The sequence below is a fragment of the Salminus brasiliensis genome, chromosome 5 (genome assembly GCF_030463535.1).
Source record: "Salminus brasiliensis chromosome 5, fSalBra1.hap2, whole genome shotgun sequence".
Taxonomy (NCBI): Eukaryota; Metazoa; Chordata; class Actinopteri; order Characiformes; family Bryconidae; genus Salminus; species Salminus brasiliensis.
The window spans coordinates 12,066,917-12,084,888 of record NC_132882.1 but is presented as its reverse complement, the minus strand read 5'-3'; the positions used below and the strand labels follow the sequence as shown (position 1 = coordinate 12,084,888).

At 40.9% G+C, this 17,972-nt stretch overlaps 1 protein-coding gene across 1 annotated transcript in view; it reads left to right on the top strand.

The window, feature by feature from the left end:
* Positions 1 to 17,972, top strand: part of tgfbr1b (transforming growth factor, beta receptor 1 b) — a 73,178-nt gene that overhangs the window by 26,811 nt on the left and 28,395 nt on the right. Inside the window, exon 2 of the mRNA XM_072679390.1 lies at positions 15,281 to 15,526. Within this exon, the coding sequence (XP_072535491.1) occupies positions 15,281 to 15,526 (246 nt within the window). The remainder of the gene's footprint in view (positions 1 to 15,280; positions 15,527 to 17,972) is intronic.

Sequence of the window (17,972 nt, the reverse complement as noted above, 5' to 3'; positions counted from 1 at the left end):
GCCAGGCATGGGCTAGAGGGGTATAACGCCCCCAGGATTGAGCTGTGAAGCAGTGGAACTGTGATCTCTGGATTGATGGTTGATGCTCCATCCAGTACTTTTGGAATGAGCTGGGGGTTTTTGGATGAGGTGAATCCTTCTTGCTGAATCCAGTCAATCTTATTTCCTGGACAGTAGAGACAGTTCCTCAAACAAAAGCTGGATCCACTATTTTTTATACCCTTAATTTCGGAAGAAACAGTGAATGAGCAGGTATATATATGCTGGCTCACTTGCTATTTGAGCAAATATACAATATGAATATTTTGGCAGCGCCTCGGCCTTCTACTCAGTGACCTGGCCGTGGGCATGGACCTCGGTGGTGTGTTTTTTCCCGTGTAGGTGAGACGTTCAACTATAATGATAGGGAAGATGTGTCTTCTCTCGGTGGGGGTTCATCAGGGTCTTTTGCCGTTCTGCGCAGCAAGTGGAGAACTGAGTGAAAAAGGGGCGTAGAGCCCGAGCGAGCTTGAATTTGAAACCTGGCCAGAATCCATTTCTGCTTTACAGTTCTGAAGCTCTGGTGCTGCATGACTTTGCCTACAACAGCCTGTACGGTAAGCAGGGCCTCTGATCACCACATTAAACTGTCAGCACCCCCACTCCCACCCCCCACCCACCAGCACCACCACCACGTATGCTCTTTTCAACCTGAGCATGCTGCATAGCTTACACCTATTCACGTAGGCTGGACAGATGACAGTTTAATGCAAAGCCGTAGTCATAGTGGTCCTCCGTGGGCTGTACGGGGCAGCTCTGGTGGGTTTTGCGTTTAGTCAGTAGGAATCCAAGACCTGAACCTGATTTAGTGCTTGAATGATGGATCGCCTGTTGTTAATGACTGTTTTAAATATAATGGCCGCGTTCCCAGAGGCGTGGATGAGGCAGTAAGGGTCAGTTTCCAACCTCCGCCAAGTGACATGCTGATTCAGGACGGGTGTCCGCACATACAGTTGCGGAGCAAGGGGAGTGGTCAGTGCTGTCTTCTTCTAGGCACTCTGTATTGAGCTGCTCTGCAGTGCCGTGTGGCTGGTGGCTCAGAAAAGCTGCAGTAGGCCTCCGACACCTGCAAACAAATGCTCCCGTCTAAAATCTGGGGCCCTGTTGTGCGGTGTAGAGTGAGAAATGTTGGGAGAGACTAAACTGTTAAACTTGCCTCGGGTGACTTGTGTTGATTCTGTATAGCTACTTATTTCATTTACTGAGACTCAGCACAACTGAGGGACCAATTGACCAATAGAAATGCTCCAGAATGACTTATTTTTATGACTTTCATTAAAAAATTATATCTTTTTATTTACTTTACTTTATCCTGCAAAGATTTTTTAATGTGGTTGAGACAATATATAAAATATTTAAATGCCCAAATAAGAAGTAAAAAAAAATATATATAAAAAATATGGCACATGTGCAATGCTAGGACATGAGGTGGACGGTATAACGTGAATATCACAATACTTTTAATACACAATATGTCACAAAATACTTTACTTTCTAGTGGTGTAACACAAATCTTAATTATCCCTCAATCCAGCTGCAGAGCTGCAGTAAAAACACCCGTGAGTGGCTCTCTGTGACGTGAACGACGCGTGAGGCTAAAAGCGGTCACGAGAGCCCGAAGGCAACACATCGACCAGCCACTAATACACACGAAGCAGCACCACAGAAACTCAGGCTGAAACAGACGGAAAGCAAAGACTTACTGTCTCACATGTTTCTCCCTTTCTTATTTTTTGCTCATCCAGAAAAATCTGTGAGAAAAATCATGAGATTTGTGATACTCAGTTAAACACTGTAAAGATGGAGGCGCACAGCCAGACAGACAATGAGAGCAAACCTAGTCAGACTCCCTTTCATTGAAGCAGCACATGGATGCAGTTCCACAATCCTAAACTCCCAGAGCTGGGCAATATAGTGATATTTTATTGTATCGTGATAAATTTGGTTATGGTGATCACAATATGCGTTTTCTAAGCACATGTAGGAGACTGTTAGTGCTTAATAATCACTGATCAGCTGCAGGTTTCATTACTAACAGTGTAATTAGACTGGGTTAATTAGATGAAGAGCAGCAGATGTTGAGTATAAAGCACTGTGTTCAGTACAGGAGAGGATCTGAATAGCAGTTTATAAGAATCTGTCACTGCTGATCTTTTTAGTCTGTGATTATATGTCGTGATAAATATTGTGCATCGTGAAAAATGTATTTAAATATCGTGATATAGTATGTTTACCATATCGCCCATCCCTGTCCTTAAGCATCTTTAGTTAAATTTCAGTAATCAACATTTACTTTAATTAATATGCTACTTTTCTGCAACTGTGCAATTTTGCTATTATTTGTGTAATTGTAAAAACAAACTCCCCCTAAAAACCCACATGGAAAAAAGTCAAAAATAAATAATAAAACAGAATTAAATTGGCTCTAGTCTTTACATATGGCACATTTCTGCTGTTTATTTGAGAAATAACAATCCTATCACTCAGTATAGGACTGTTTAACCCCCTAAAAAGCCTGTGGCCCAACGGTGAGCCAAAGATTAGTCCCACCAGCTTGTACAGACGTCCCTGTAGTTACTGAGTAATACACCTTAGTGTGTAACAAGCCTTCCTGCGTTAAGGGGGTTAACTAAACTACTGCAATCAGTTGGTAAAACTGGTATCATCCACAAAATTGCCATATTGGCTCCACAATATTGTCTCCTGCCATGTCTTTTAATATACCAGAAGGCAATAGCCTGGGGGGAGAGGTAGGGTTTGGATTGTAGGAATTTTCATTTTCAGTATTTTATTAGGCATAGAAATAATAATATATAAATAAAATATTTAACTTTGATTATTTAGAGCTGTGCCCTTGGTTGAACTTGACAGAAAGAAAAGTTGGAGTGGAGCAGAATTCCTCGCCTCCGTCGTCTTTTGGTTTTGCTGTGAAAGTATTCGGCACATTCTGACGGCAAGTGGAAAATTAGGAGCCGTGTAAAGCGCTTAATCTGGCCGTTGTTTTAATACCAGTGTCTGCCACAATCGCATTATTCAGTGCTCTGTAGGCTCAGCGTGGTGAACCTACGGAGACAAAAGGCTCTGGTGCGCACGCGCTCCCTTGAAATGCGTATCAGTGAATCTCTTTGTTCTTCTTCTGTGCTTCTGTCTCTTTCTCGGTGACGATCTGACAGAAACCCCCCGGATTAAGCCCCATACCATCACCGACAGATATGCATTGTTGTGTGTTGCCTAGCTACAGCTCAAAGCGGTGTGATTGCGCTGGCGGGTTGTAGTGCTGGGGGCTGGCTGGTGTGCCGTTGGGTGGGGCTGCTCTCTTACTCCGCTGCTGTTGTCTTGGCTCTCTCTCTCCCTCTCTCTCCCTCTCTCTCGCTCTCGCTCGCTCTCTCTGCTTCTGCTGACAGGGCTATCGCTGCACAGCTTTTTCAATCATTTCTCTCCCGTAGCATTGCTCGTCTGCTGTTCCTATTTACCCCAGCACATCCAGGGAATGAATGGACAATGAACTCTATATCCTTCATGAATTATGGAGATGGCTACGGCCGAATGTAAATTTCCCCCATTTGTTCCTGATTTGGGAGACCTTGCTTGTTGCTGCACTCCACTCTCATGTATTGATTTTGTTCAGGGCTGGCTTGAATGCTTGAGCACTCCCAGCGTTATGCTGGTGTCCGTCTGGTTAGTATTCGGATAGTGTGTTTTTCCTGAGTCCTAAATCATTTCCACAGTTTCTGGCTTATTTCTCTCTGTTTTAAACTAAGCTAGGTTATTAAATGGACATGATAACAGGCTATTACATCCATGTCATGTCAAGTAAGCTCTTAAAAACATGACGTCACAGGTGGCGGGAGTCACTGAGGCCACGCCTGCTGGATGGCGAAAAAGCAGACTGAGGGGCAGCGTTAGCGCTCCGTGAGAATTCTGCTGAAATACAAAAACGGGAATGAGCTGTGGTTCGACTGACTGTACAAATAGATTCAGCAGAAATAGGAACGAATTCCATTAATTTTAGACATTTACTATTACTTCATTTAGCTGACACTCTTATCCAGAGCGACTTACAAGGTTACTCGTTTTACAGAGGCGGGCCAACATAGTATTAGGAGTCTTGCCCAAGGACTCTTATTGGTGTAGCGCAGCAGCATAGTCACCCAGACCGGAAATTGAACCCCAGTCTTCCACCGGGTGTGGTAGCTCACTGGCAGGTAGTGGTGTTCTCTGTTGCGCTACACGACCACACAACCACCTGACTCCCAAACAATGAGTGAGCAGGTGTCCCAATACTTTTGTCCATATGGTGTATATTTACATACATAAAAAAAAAAAGACATCAGATAATAGGACGTATCAATGTGTAAAAGTGTCTGTTAAAAGAATGTTTACCTATCTGCCACTTCTAATATTATCTTCATATATTAATTAGATTATATTAGTCATACGACACCATAATTATCATGATTATCATATCATGATATTATGATTATGTTGCACGCCTGAGCAGTAGAGCAGTCTTACGTGGTGGTTCTGTAGCTTTTACTTGGTTCCTCAAAGTTTCTTCCTCCAGCTCTGAGAGAGTTTTTCCTTACCACTGTCTGCTTTGGCTGCTCACTGGGGGTCGTCTTATGTTGTTGATTTCTTGTCTTTTTACTGATTGTGTGAAGATGCTCTGTGACAACACCAGCTGTAAAAATCGAAATACAAATAAACTAGATTTGATATAAAAATAAAAACAAAAAAAAAACTATAGAAACCATAGAAAGTAAACGGAGGATCACTGTTGTGGTCATGCAAAAACCTTTCAGATTTTCAGTTTTTGTTATTATAATAATAATTTGGCAGGTGGTCTTAACACTGTGCCAAAGTTTTGCGACGAATGGACCAATAGGCAGGTTAGTTAGTAAGGTACGTTTTTTCAAAAACAAAAAACCTTTCAGATTTTCAGTTTTTGTTATTATAATAATAATTTGGCAGGTGGTCTTAACACTGTGCCAAAGTTTTGCGACGAATGGACCAATAGGCAGGTTAGTTAGTAAGGTACGTTTTTTCAAATGTAAATATAATGTAAACTGCTATTCGGGCCAGGCCTAAAATTATTCAGTAGTTGTTTTAAAGCTGAAATTTCCTTTTTTTCTTCGTTTTTGAAATATATGTAAATATATTTAATATATTTGTCTTTGTTTTTGCAATATACCACAGTGTGCTGTTACTGTGTGGTTATAATAGGGGTGCATGGTGATATTAGATTTTTATAGGCACCTGCAAATAATATTTGATGTTTATCAACCTCCAGAAGAACACAATCGGACATAATATATTGTGTGTGTGTGTGTGTGTGTCTGTGTGTGTGTGTGTGTAAAAGTAGGTTCTGTGGGAGCAAAGCTAATACACATTGTATGTATGTATGTGTATGTGTATATATATATATATATATATATATATATATATATATATATATATATATATATATATATATATATATATGCATGCACCCACAGATGTATACAGGAAAACATCGGATATCAGCATCAGCCCACAGTTCAGATCTCACTCTACAGTGGGAACGTGGCGGGCCACGTGCTGTGACCGCAGCTTGTAGCTCCACACTGTATGTCCTCCGGGGGGGTTTTGTCGTTCTGCCTTCTGGCTTTCAGGACCCGGAGGAAATCTTTCTCCGCACATCGTTTGTTCGACATCTTTGTTAATTTCAGCCTGATTTGTCTCACCTGTCTGATGAATGAGTGGAACAAGCTGTGCAAATCAGTGCTGCTTACCTTCTGCCATATCTACTGTACACTAGTCACCTGACTGTGTTCTCTACGAGCTTCTCCATCTTACAGGGAACCCTTAGAGTGTGCAGCTCACACAGACACTCACACACACACACGTGGCCTTTAACATGTAAGCACATTCGACACACAGCAGGGAATCCAGTGTTTTGATGGGGGAGGAAAAAAGGAGAGGAACACAAGGGGAAGGGGGATGTGGGAGCAGCAAGAGAGAGGGATCCAGGCAGTGAGAGAGGAGAGGAGCTGGGCAGTCGTCTGTGTTTGGCAGGCTGGTGGGTAGCGCTCAGTCAGCTGTGAACGAGTTCTTGCCCTCCAGGCACTGGAGGGGAATTGCGTAACTGTATTCGGAGCACTCTTGAGTAAAGGCATTAGTGGAGGCCTCTACATCTCCCTTTTTCACGCTAGCTGGCCAGGCTCGGGATTTCTGTGTGAATGAGAGACTGTAGGTGGAGCGTCACCTTCTCTACACATGCCGGGCTGGTTTCCTCCGGGATAAGGCAGGGAATTTGGGCAAAAATGATGGTGTAGAAAATGGAAACCGCGGTTATTGGTAATACTACAGAATAGGGCTTTGCATTGGCCAGAAGCTGACGATATGATATGGATTATGGGACAGGGGTTATGATATATTACTATATACTACGATATATTGCCATAAAGTAAGCAAGACTATCGTATACTATACTATATCGTAGTATAGAGTAAAATAAAAGTGTACTGTTCATGCAGTCGAAACAGTGGGATCTGAACACCGCAATCTAAATAAACCACTGTCTGCCACCTTTCCTCACAACTGTATTAAACTGTAAAATATCTAAATAGTCAGTTCTGTGTTTTTGAGAATCATAATCACAAAATCGAACATTGCGATACTTCGATATACTGATATTTACATACAACCTTATGTAAGACATGTTTGCCAGATGGGGCCTTCTAGAGGTTGAGTCTTCTTCCTAACCTTCCACTACTTTTTCATTCTGCTCATGTAGGTTAATGGTGTTTAACCTACTGCAGCCAGAATCACTGCAAAGTAGGGCTGGGCAAAATGGTAAAAATATTGTATCACAATATTTAAAGACATTTTTCACAATACATGATATTCCTGTGCTGAGTACAGTGTTTTTTACTCACTATCTGCTGCACTTCATCCAGTTAAACAGCACGAATTACACTGTTTGTAATGAAACCTGCAGTGGATCAGTGATCTTTAAGCCCTGACAGTCTCCTCGATCTGCTTAGAAAAGCATATTGTTATCACGATAACTACATTTATCACAATATGATAAAATATCGGCAAATTGGACTTTTTTTTTTTAAGGAGTAAGAGGGGCACATATATGACATTTGACATATGATATTAACAATATTTTGAGCCCTCTTTATTTTTTGAAAACCTATGATCACCTAGAATTATTTGTATCTGGTGGGGAAATAATTAACTAGAACAATTTGGAAAATAAATAGATTATTATATTAATATATATGTATTAAATAAAATTACAATACATATATAATATAATACTCTATTTATTTTCCAATTTCAAATCAAATATATTATATATATTGCCCTACTTACAGTATTATATTATATTATATAATATTATATTCTCTCTCTCTCTATTATATATATATATATATATATATATATATATATATATATATATATAATTTATTTATTCATTTTTTTATTATTTTATTAAAAAGTTTAAGTAATAAAAAATGAATAAATAAATTTATATATATATATATATATATATATATATATATATATATATATATATATGAGAGAGAGAATATAATATTATATAATATAATACTGTAAGGAGGGCAATATATGTAATATATTTGATTAAAATATTTCACAAGAACTTAAAAATAAAAAAAACAATTCTGCGTGTACATTAATTAAAAATCTATACAGCATTGGATGTAATGTAAGATCACGCTACTTTGATATATCAGTATTTTCGTACACTCCTAGAACACTGTCCAATATTAGGATATTTTTTGTCCACTCTCAGTCCATTTTGTCTATTAGACTATTAGCAGTGGAATTTGGAAAAGACAAGGAAGCCATACAAAAGCAGATGGGTAAAGTTTGTGATTACGTGTCATTTTTGAAGGAAAAACTACTTTTTCTTTTGTTAGAACAGAATGGATCTGGCACTGTGGATATAGTCTTCCTTGTTCCAGTACACGCCGTCTTCAAGTGTGTGTAGGCGCCTGGCTTGTGGTGTGACATTGTTTCAGCCACTATAATGCCTTCATAGCAGGTATACACCTTCTTACCTTTCTGTTCTGGAGGCTTTGTTGAAGGTGGTTTACGCAGGGAGGAACAGCGGTCCGCCAGCGCGTGACTGTGCAATCTGAGTAGTGATGTTTGCCTGGTTTTCACTTCAGCACTGTTCTTTAACAGAGAACCTATAATACTAGAGGAATCCGAGGCTTTTCTTCACTCAGCAGAGCGAGAAATGGGTAGTTGAGGGTTGTTGTATTTTGTGGTTCTTTTTCTGCAGACTTTCTATACCTTTGAAAGCTTTGCGGCTTTGTGTAATTGTAATGCAGCTTTGCCTCGGCTGACACCATGTCTGATGTCTGTACAGAAGCCGTATCAGTCTGATAGTGAAGGTCAGTTCTTCTACAAAAGCTGGGGATGGTCTTCAGCTTAGTTGGATTAATGTAGACTAATGTAAAGTACAGTAATGCCATAGAGGTCCAGGCCATGTTAATCAAAGCCAGTCTTTAGCTTTACCTGCAGCTGCTTTCCTGACCGCAATGCACAGCCAGACTAAAGTATTGGACAAAAGTATTGGGACACCTGCTCGTTCATTGTTTCATTCTTCTGAAATCAAGGATATTAAAAATGTTAATCTTGACAGAAAACAATTTTGCATTCTTGCATCCAATGGCAAGAGTCAGGATGACTGAGGTCAGGATGTTGGATGTTTACCACCAACCTCATCCCAAAAGTGTTGGATGGAGCACCATTCATCATTCCAGAGAACACAGTTCGTCTGCTGCTCCACAGCTCAATACTGGGGGGCTTTGTACCCCTCTAGCCCACGCCTGGCATCAGGCATGGTACCAATAGGTTCATGTTTATCTGCTTCAGAGAGTCCTATTGTATTGGCAGTACTTCTTTACAGAGATTAGACAAGCTGTGTGTGTGTGTGTGTGTGTGTGTTTTGTGTGTGCGTTTGCACATATGTGTCAACAATAGGTGCAAAATGAAGTTGCAGAGGGGTGTCCACAAACATTTGGACATATAGTGTATCTGTATTTTTTGTAAACCTACAGACATAAAGGTTCTGTTGCTCTGCAGTGCTGATCCAGGTAGTTGCTCATATCGCGGCGTCCATGCAGGTGTTTTCTGTGAAAACAGTGGCTGACAAAACAGGCTGTTGAGAAGTTCACTCCGATCAAGCTACAGTTGGTTGTTTGACATTTTCCGTTTCAGACGGACAGTCGCAGTCGAAGGCAGTCGCTGCAGATGAGTTTGCATCCTTACTAAAGCAGTTCTGCCCTGTTGAGCTTTCATCACTTTGCTTGTTGTGCGACGAGCGCTGCGATGTGCAGGTTAAGTAGAGGGCTGAGTTCTAGTGTTCCAGTAGAATAACCATGCAGATTGTTTTTTTCGAAGCTGAGCTATTGAGGAAGACATGTTTGTGGATCATTTTGGTGAAAAATTGCTTCTGTTATATGAAAATCAGAAATTTTTATTTACATAATTCGATGATCTTTAAATGCTGTGCGTACTGCATGACTAATGCACTGAATTGATGGTCCGGTAATGTTCTCAATGGACCCATAATGGTCCAAAATGACTACATGAATGCGCATTAAATATTATTATTATTATACTTTCATTATTATTCATTTTTATACTCTTCACTCCTCGTTAATTTTATTAATAAAAGATTTTCTTACAACAGGGATGCAATTCAATTTCGGACTGTGATGTTCTGGAAGAGCTTGTTTTTCTATAGAGATTATAGATGCTGTGTGTGTGTGTGTGTGTGTGTGTGTGTGTGTGTGTGTGTGTGTGTGTGCGCACATTTGAACACATGCGTCAACAACTAGTTCACCCTCATGGAACTAATGCAGCTAATGGAAGAAGAGTGTCCACAAATTTTTGGACATTCTGTAGAATAAGGTTTTTTTTTTGTTTATGTTAGATTAGAGATCAGTTCATTGTGGCCTACGTAGCCTGTCCGTCAGAATCCCATTACAACCTGAATATACACGGGGTGGACAAAAGTATTGGGACCCCTAAACATCCTACAGCTCCAGAAGATCTTATCTAGGAGGACATCGGTGGCATCCTGTGACGGTGGGACTAAACGAAACACCTGAATTCAGTGTTCGAGAGGTGTGTCCCAATACTTTTGTCCATGCCATGTACATTTAGGGATTCTGACGGACAGGCTAGGATGGTCACAATTAACTGATCTCTAATCTAACAAAATAAAACCCTACTCTACAGAATGTCCAAAAGTTTGTGGACACCCTTCTTTCATTAGCTGTATTAGTTACATTAGGGTGAACTAGTTGCTAATGCATGTGTTCAAATGTGCACAGACACAGATACACACACACACACACACAGCATGTATAATCTCTATAGAAAAGCACTGCCAATAGAATAGGACGATCTGGAGGAGCCACACTTTGAGTCTAATGTCCCTGCTGCTCATTCATTCTGAACCCTGATTAGTTCTCATCTGTTTCCAGCTATTTCAGTCCGTTTACAAACACCCTGGTCTTCAGTGGTGGAAGTTCTCCTTTCTGCTTTCCTGCTACAGCCCTGGCGTGGAGCAGCTACTGCACTGTCTGTACTGGATTAACGCCGTTTCCTCTTGCCGGGTGCTCTGGGGTGTTTCTGTTTGTCTCAACTGTTGCATGGGACTCCTTCCATCTCTTGTGTCATGTCTGACACGACTGAATCCCACGGCTGCTGGATGACTGCAGTTGCTTCCTGGTGCGGCCCGTTTACTAGGGCTCCTTCATTCCTTCATTCAGACGAGCGCTGCTGTGTTAGTCAGCCGCCCCGTTTCCCATTAATCAGAAACAGGCTCTAGACTGCGACAAATTTTATTAGGAGTGGGTAAAATACAGCAGCACGTATTGGTTCGATACAAGACTCTCAATTCAATACGCTGAGGCACTGAATAGTACATCCAGTAAGACTGGAGGGAAAAAAGCACTTATTTTCATAGTGATTAATTGCAATAAAAAATTAAACAAGCCCACAGTGAGGACAGGCCACCCCTCCTTTGAAGAAACTGCGGAAGAGGCGTTACTGTGTGTACGGGCCAGCTATTCAGTACTGTCCCGTACGTAGTGCAGCGCTTTAATTTAAATGGCCTGCACTCGTCCAGTTAAACAGGGCTGATCACACTCTTTTAGCTTAATGAAATGCTAACTGTGATGATGTAAAGATCCCCTTTACACTTCACAACATAAAGACTGGCTGTAAACACTTACCTGAAGACTGATTTTGCTTGCTTAGGGGAGCAAAGAGAACTGATTGGGTTCACCTGTGATTTGCTTACCTGGGTGAGTCCGTCCTCTGTAGAGGAGGAGGGACGGACAAAACCTAAATGGGATAAGAAGTGTTAGAAATATGGATTAATGATGTCATTAATGTAAAGATGATTAGTAAGGAAGCATATTTAAATGATTTAAATAAATAAAAATAATTAAATAAATAATTACTAAATGTTTTAATATATGAAACACTTGTGGTAAATCCTAGGAGAGGAGCACCCCAAATATAAGCATCACCACTAAAAAGCCTTAATTAGACATTTCTAAATGATTCACTCATTACGTATTAAAACTTTATTCATTATGACCCTTATTAGTTTGGAATTAATGGTCTGTTCTGTGAAAATCATTTATAAGTATTATCATCATTTATATAAATATAAATATCATAATATATAAATATAATCATTTATATAAATATTATTAGTAATAATAATAATGCACGATAAACACTTAGTTACCACCCCGTTATTACCCAAATTACTGAGCATAATTTAGTACCTACATTTGTAAATTTGCACTTTTGAGCTTTAATTTAAGGTGATCTGCACTCATCCACTCAATCCTCAATCCAGGACCAATTCTCTACACTCTTTGTAATGAAATGTGTAGTTAGGTGGTGCTCATTAGGAGCTGATGATATTCACAATGTGCTCTGAAAAGTATATCGTGTATCACAATAACAACATTTATCACAATATAATAAAATGCCGTCATATTGCCCACCCCTAACTAGACACTTTTTGGATATAAACATTTAACATCCCCTGTTACCGATGTATTCTATATTAATGATAGCATCACTGTTATTAATAATACTATTGATGATTGCACTGCACTGCATAAAGCTAACTGCATAACGAACAATACTATTATTAACTGCGCTCCATCCAGTCCAGTTAAACAGGACTAATTACACTTGTTGTAATGTAATGTGTAGTTAGTCAGTTAGTGTTTAGTGTTTACATAGCATCTAGTTAGTGGTGGTAATATGACAATATTTTATTATATTGTGATAACTTTTTTTTTTGGGTTATTGTGATACACAATATACTTTTCCGAGCACATTGTGAATATCACCAGTGCTTAAACATTTACTAATAGAAATTAGTCCCCAATTACATATGTTTTCTATATTAATAGTAGAATAATGGTCCTAAATGTTCTTCTATACACTCAAGAACCCGTTACAAATGTGTTCGTTAAGGGTTCTGTAGTTAAGGCAGCGTTTTTTGGATAGAGCATTAGATTCTTAAGTGGTTTATTGTAGGGTTGGGCGATATGGTATAAATACTACATCACGATATTTATCATGATACTTGTAAATGTCCTCTCCTGTACTGAATACAGTGATTTTTATTCAACATCTGCTGCTCTTCATCTAATTAAACCAGTCTAATTACACTGTTAGTAATGAAACCTGCAGCTGATCAGTGTTTATTAAGCACTAACAGTCTTTTCCATATGCTTAGAAAGGCTTATTGTGATCACGATAACCAAATTTATCACGATATGATAAAATATCGTCATATTGCCCAGCTCTAGTTTATTGTCTGGTTAAATGGTTCTAACCTGAACCCTTTCGTAGATGGTTCGGTAGTTAAGAATTGGTTCTACGTAGCACCAAAAAGCTCTCCACACTGTTTTGAGTCAGTAAGCTCTTTGTCTTTAGTGCTATATCGAACTCTTTCTGCTGAGACTGTAAAGTTTCCATTTCTGAACGTGGGGGATTTGTTTTGACGGATAACAGCATGCCCGTTGTTATCCTACACTGCGAGTTCTTCCTCAGCCTGTTTCAGTGGGCTGTGCAGTCAACTCGGAAGGATCTTCAAACGTCTTCTCACCTCCTTGGGAAGAGCTTGAAGCACCTGGATGAGTCACAGAGAGAAGGAGATACAGTTGCCTGGAAATCAGGCTAATCAGTATCTAATGTGCTTCTATACAGCTATACAGCAGAGACCGTTTCCACCAGCTCCTGTGTGTGACTCCAAGCCCGTGAATAAACGGCAGCTCTCCCGAGACCGGCACATGGGCCGTGCCTCTGAAGTTGTGGAGTCTGGTGGGCTGTTTTCCTCTCTTCCTCTTTTTCCTCTCATTGCGTGAGTCATTTTGCCAGACCGATTCTGAATCACGGGCCGTTTTAGAAGTGCAGTGGAAAGTGCTTCTCTGGCGCGTCTCCTCTCAGACTTGTTGCGTCCTCTCTGACACACGTCTGCCGTTCAGATCAGACCAGACGCTGTTTCCCAATGCCTCCTTTTCCTCAGCCTTCTTCCCGTACTGTAGTTTTGAAGCCTTCTGAGAAAATCTCCCGGCCTGTATTCTCCTTTAGGGGAAGTAATATTGCAAGATCTTTATTTACCATGGCTTTGGAAGCCTGTCTAGACCTTCAAATATGCCACGCTTACTTTATTGTTGCCTGTGGTTTTGAGCATTCACTTAGCCCACCCCCTCCCACATTCCTTTGTCACTGGCCTTGCGATGTTTCTCTAGCTTTCTCTCTCTCTCTCTCTCTCTCTCTCTCTCTCTCTCTCTCTCTCTCTCCCAGACTTCGCTCTGCTGGGCTTCTCTTGCTCTGACATTCTTATCTCTCTTGCTGTTGCTGTTGTACGAAAGCCTCTGGAATGTTGACTTTATAGAAGAAGAAAAAATGACCTTAACGTTTGAGTTAATGTAACAGGATTTGATTTAGTCATTGTGGACCATTTCTATTGGTCTGTTGGTCAGGTGTTCACACAATGTGCCGGCACCGACATCTGTTAGCCGATGCGTCCAAGCTGGGTACCCGGCACCGGCCCTCCAAGCATGTCGGTGGCCCGGTGATGTTGCATCAGTGGCAAGTCACCAGGTGGCTGGTTGAACATATGTCTGGGGAGGCATGTGTCAGTCCTCACCTTACATGTGAGCGTTACATGTGATGGGCGTGAGTGTTAGTGTATGTGTGTATATATATATATATATATATATACATATAACTTACAAACCCCTAATCCAGGTCATGTAAAACATCCTTCATACTGCACCTGCGTGGCAGATAGATAATAGGTCAAAAAGTAGCTGCCTTGCAGTTGTTTTCAGTGGAACGAAATACTGGTGAAAGGCATCCCACAGGCCTTTTAACCAGAGCCTGTGAACTTCACTTATGCGCTTACAGTAAATGGACGCAGCAGACAAAGCACATGATCAGTATGGTGGTCTGAGGCAGAGATGATTATTATTGTCTGTTGGGTATTTTAGGTATTGTCTGTAATGGTGCCTCAAACAAGCCTGCTGAAGTTAGCTTGGCTGAAGATTCCTATTGAGGAAGCCAATGACTTTCTCCAGGAAACGGCAGAGGGAGGCAATTCAAAAAGGATGGGGTGTTGTTTTTATGGAGCACAGCCTTGGACCATTACATTATTAACTTGGGATATTATTGAATATTGCCATAATTAAAAAAAGATGTGTTATTAAAAAAATTGCTTTTTTTTCCCTCCACGGGCTGCACATGGTGTTATTTAGAGGCTGGTGCAGACTGGTATTGTGGACAACCACAATACCAAATTCTGGGAGCTGAAACACTAATGGCAGGCTGTTTACACTGGGACATTAGATTTGCATGGAGTAGCAGTTTGCTTCTGAATGGCTGATAATTGCAAAATGTGTTTATTATAAACAATAACTAAATGAAATAATGCAAACTTAGAGGGGACACATTAGAGCCATTGTCAACAGTGTAGCAGTGTGTGTGGAAGTCCATTTTAATCAGTAGGGAATTATCCCAGCTCATTAGACAGCTTGTCAACAAAAGTTTATCTTTTTGCTAAGAGTGGCCAGATTTGACCACCACCAGCCCCCCACCTCTCGACATGCTCGCTTTCTTTGTGTGGACCGTTAACTCACTCACTTCCTCCCCGTCTGCTCTCTTCCAGCCTTACAATGTTACTGTCACCGCTGCCCCAACTCCACGTGCACCACGGACGGCCTGTGCTACGTGTCCATAACCAAGTCTGGAAGTGTGACGACGCAACAGAGCTGGTGCCTCCGTGACCATGAGCTGATCCCACGCGATCGCCCCTTCGTCTGCGCGCCATCCACCAAGGATGACTCGGGCATCTACCCCATGTGCTGCAACAGTGACTGGTGCAACAAGAACCCCGACCCCAGTATATTCCCAGGTGAGAACTCTGGGGGATTATTATTATTTATTTATATTTTATTTTTCATTTATTTAGTAGAATGAATAAAGCCTCTTATCTGGGCAGTACAGACACTAATATTAGACTCAATACAAACAACAGAAACACAAAAAATTCACTGTGTAAATTCAAACATCTCAAAATCTCTCCTCAGGGGAGTCTAGTATCATTTATAGTGATCATCCAACACCTGGTTTGGTAAATCAGTGCTTAATGCTGGTAATTCAGGTGAGCTGCTGCTGATGGAATTGAACTCATCCACGTTGTGCTGGCAGGGAGCGTCCAGGAGAAACCTGGAACCAGGCTTTGTTTCTTTAAACTAGCTCACAAGATCTCCACTACTCCACTACTCTTGTTGCTTATTACTGTATTTAATGGGATTTACAAGCAAAAACATCTTATTGGCTAGATAAATGCTTTTAAATAATGTGCTTAGATGTATAAAGACTTCTGCACCACCACTCGCTTCTCGCTTCTCAATGTGCGAGAAGTTCATTATCAGTATACCTTCACTAAGGTGTCTAGAACATCCCATAAAGTTAGTGGTTTCCGAAAATGCTACCATCCTTCGCCCGGTACCGTATTACAAGGGCCATTTGGAGATCGGTCCAATCGCGCCCTTTTCCAGTGACGATCGTCTTGCACTCAACTACAACTGACTGGTGTGCTCGCTTATTTATACATACAGAGTTCTAAAATACACAATGTGTCCTGTTGTCAGAAAATGGATAATGAAGAGTGATTGGAATTTTGGAAACTTGTCCAATGGAAGTCTCATGTCCAAGAGGCAATGTTACCTAACGACTAGGTGGTGAAAGCGCTGTGACGACGGTGCTGAGAAAGCTTAAACAGTGCGACCTTCGGACAATGCTGTAGCAGCGCTGTGCGAAAGTAGATCCCAGTGTTATGACGGTGTTGTGGGTTTGTGGGGAAAACCCTGTCACGTGGCATTTGTGATGTCCCTGGTCTCATCAGAGTTCTGATATGACTAGGTATATCACTTATAAAAGGAAATGATGAAATTGCAGTTGATAAAAAAATGACTTTGAATTAGGACTGGGTGAAATTATAAAAATACTATATCACGATGTTTAAAGACTTTTTTGCAATACACTTTATTCATCACGATACATGGAAATCACAGACTAAACCATCAGCCGTGACAGATTCTTATAAACTGCTATTCAGATCCTCTCCTATACTGAATACAGTGATTTATACTCAACATCTGCTGCTCTTCATCTAATTAACCCAGTCTAATTACACTGTTAGTAATGAAACCTGCAGCTGATCAGTGATTATTAAGCACTAACAGTCTCCTACATGTGCTTAGAAAAGCATGTTATTATCACCATAACCAAATTTATCACGATACGATAAAATATCATACTAGAATACATTCAGTGCCCCTAAATCCTTCCTGACCAAGAACCTTAAAGGAAGATGATCATTCAAAGCACTGAATAGAGCAATGAATACCAAGCTACTGAATAAATACTTGAGTATCCGCACAAGCTGTTTTGTGTGCAACTGAATGCGTGTATCAGGAAAGGGTGCACCTTCAAGCAGCTGAATTTGCTAATTAAAACGAGGTCTGGGTGTTCTGGACGCATGGTGGACGAGCCTCTCCTGCTCTCAGGAAGCAGAAGCGGTATCACTCTGTCTCTGAATTGATTCAGCTTTATCTGGAGGTAGAAGCGTAGATTTGTCATGGCTCAATCTTGGTTGAATCAGTTTGAAAAGATGGACCGGCCTGTCCTTCCTGTTCTCCACAGCCTATTTTCTACCTCAAAGACTCTGCTACCTGTAATAGAAGCAGTAGATGAAGACAGATATATGCGTCATATAGAGCGTTAACTGAACTCGCTGCTCTCGCACATACACACACACACACACACACACACACCGTATCGCTAACTAACTCACCCACTCGCCCTCCACCCTCCTCACCCTGTGTAAACAAGCATCCAGTTTCTGCAGGAGCTCTGTTATTAAACTATTACCTGCTCTGTTTTGCTCTTAACAGAGCGCCATTAGTCTCCCTCGCAACGGCGCATCGCTGAAACTCCAGCCAAATCCGCTCCTCAATCGCAACAGACAGGAACAAGCAATTACAGCAGACCCTCAGAGCAAGGGATGAATGGCCTCAGGAAGCTCTAAGGAGGAAAGTGGTAATTTTGCTCCTCATCCTACTGGCCTGTTGTGTTGGGTTGCAGTAACGGCAACATCAGCAGCAGCAATTTAGGGAGAGGATTTGTACATTCAAGCTTCGATGTTACAAGCTTAGACACGTTGTAAACGCTGTATGGACAAAAGTATTGGGACATCTGCTTATTCATTGTTTCTTCTGAAATCAAGGGTATTAATAAGACTTTATGCTGCTTTTGTTGGAGTAGCTGCCTCTACTGTCCTGGGAAAAAAGGCT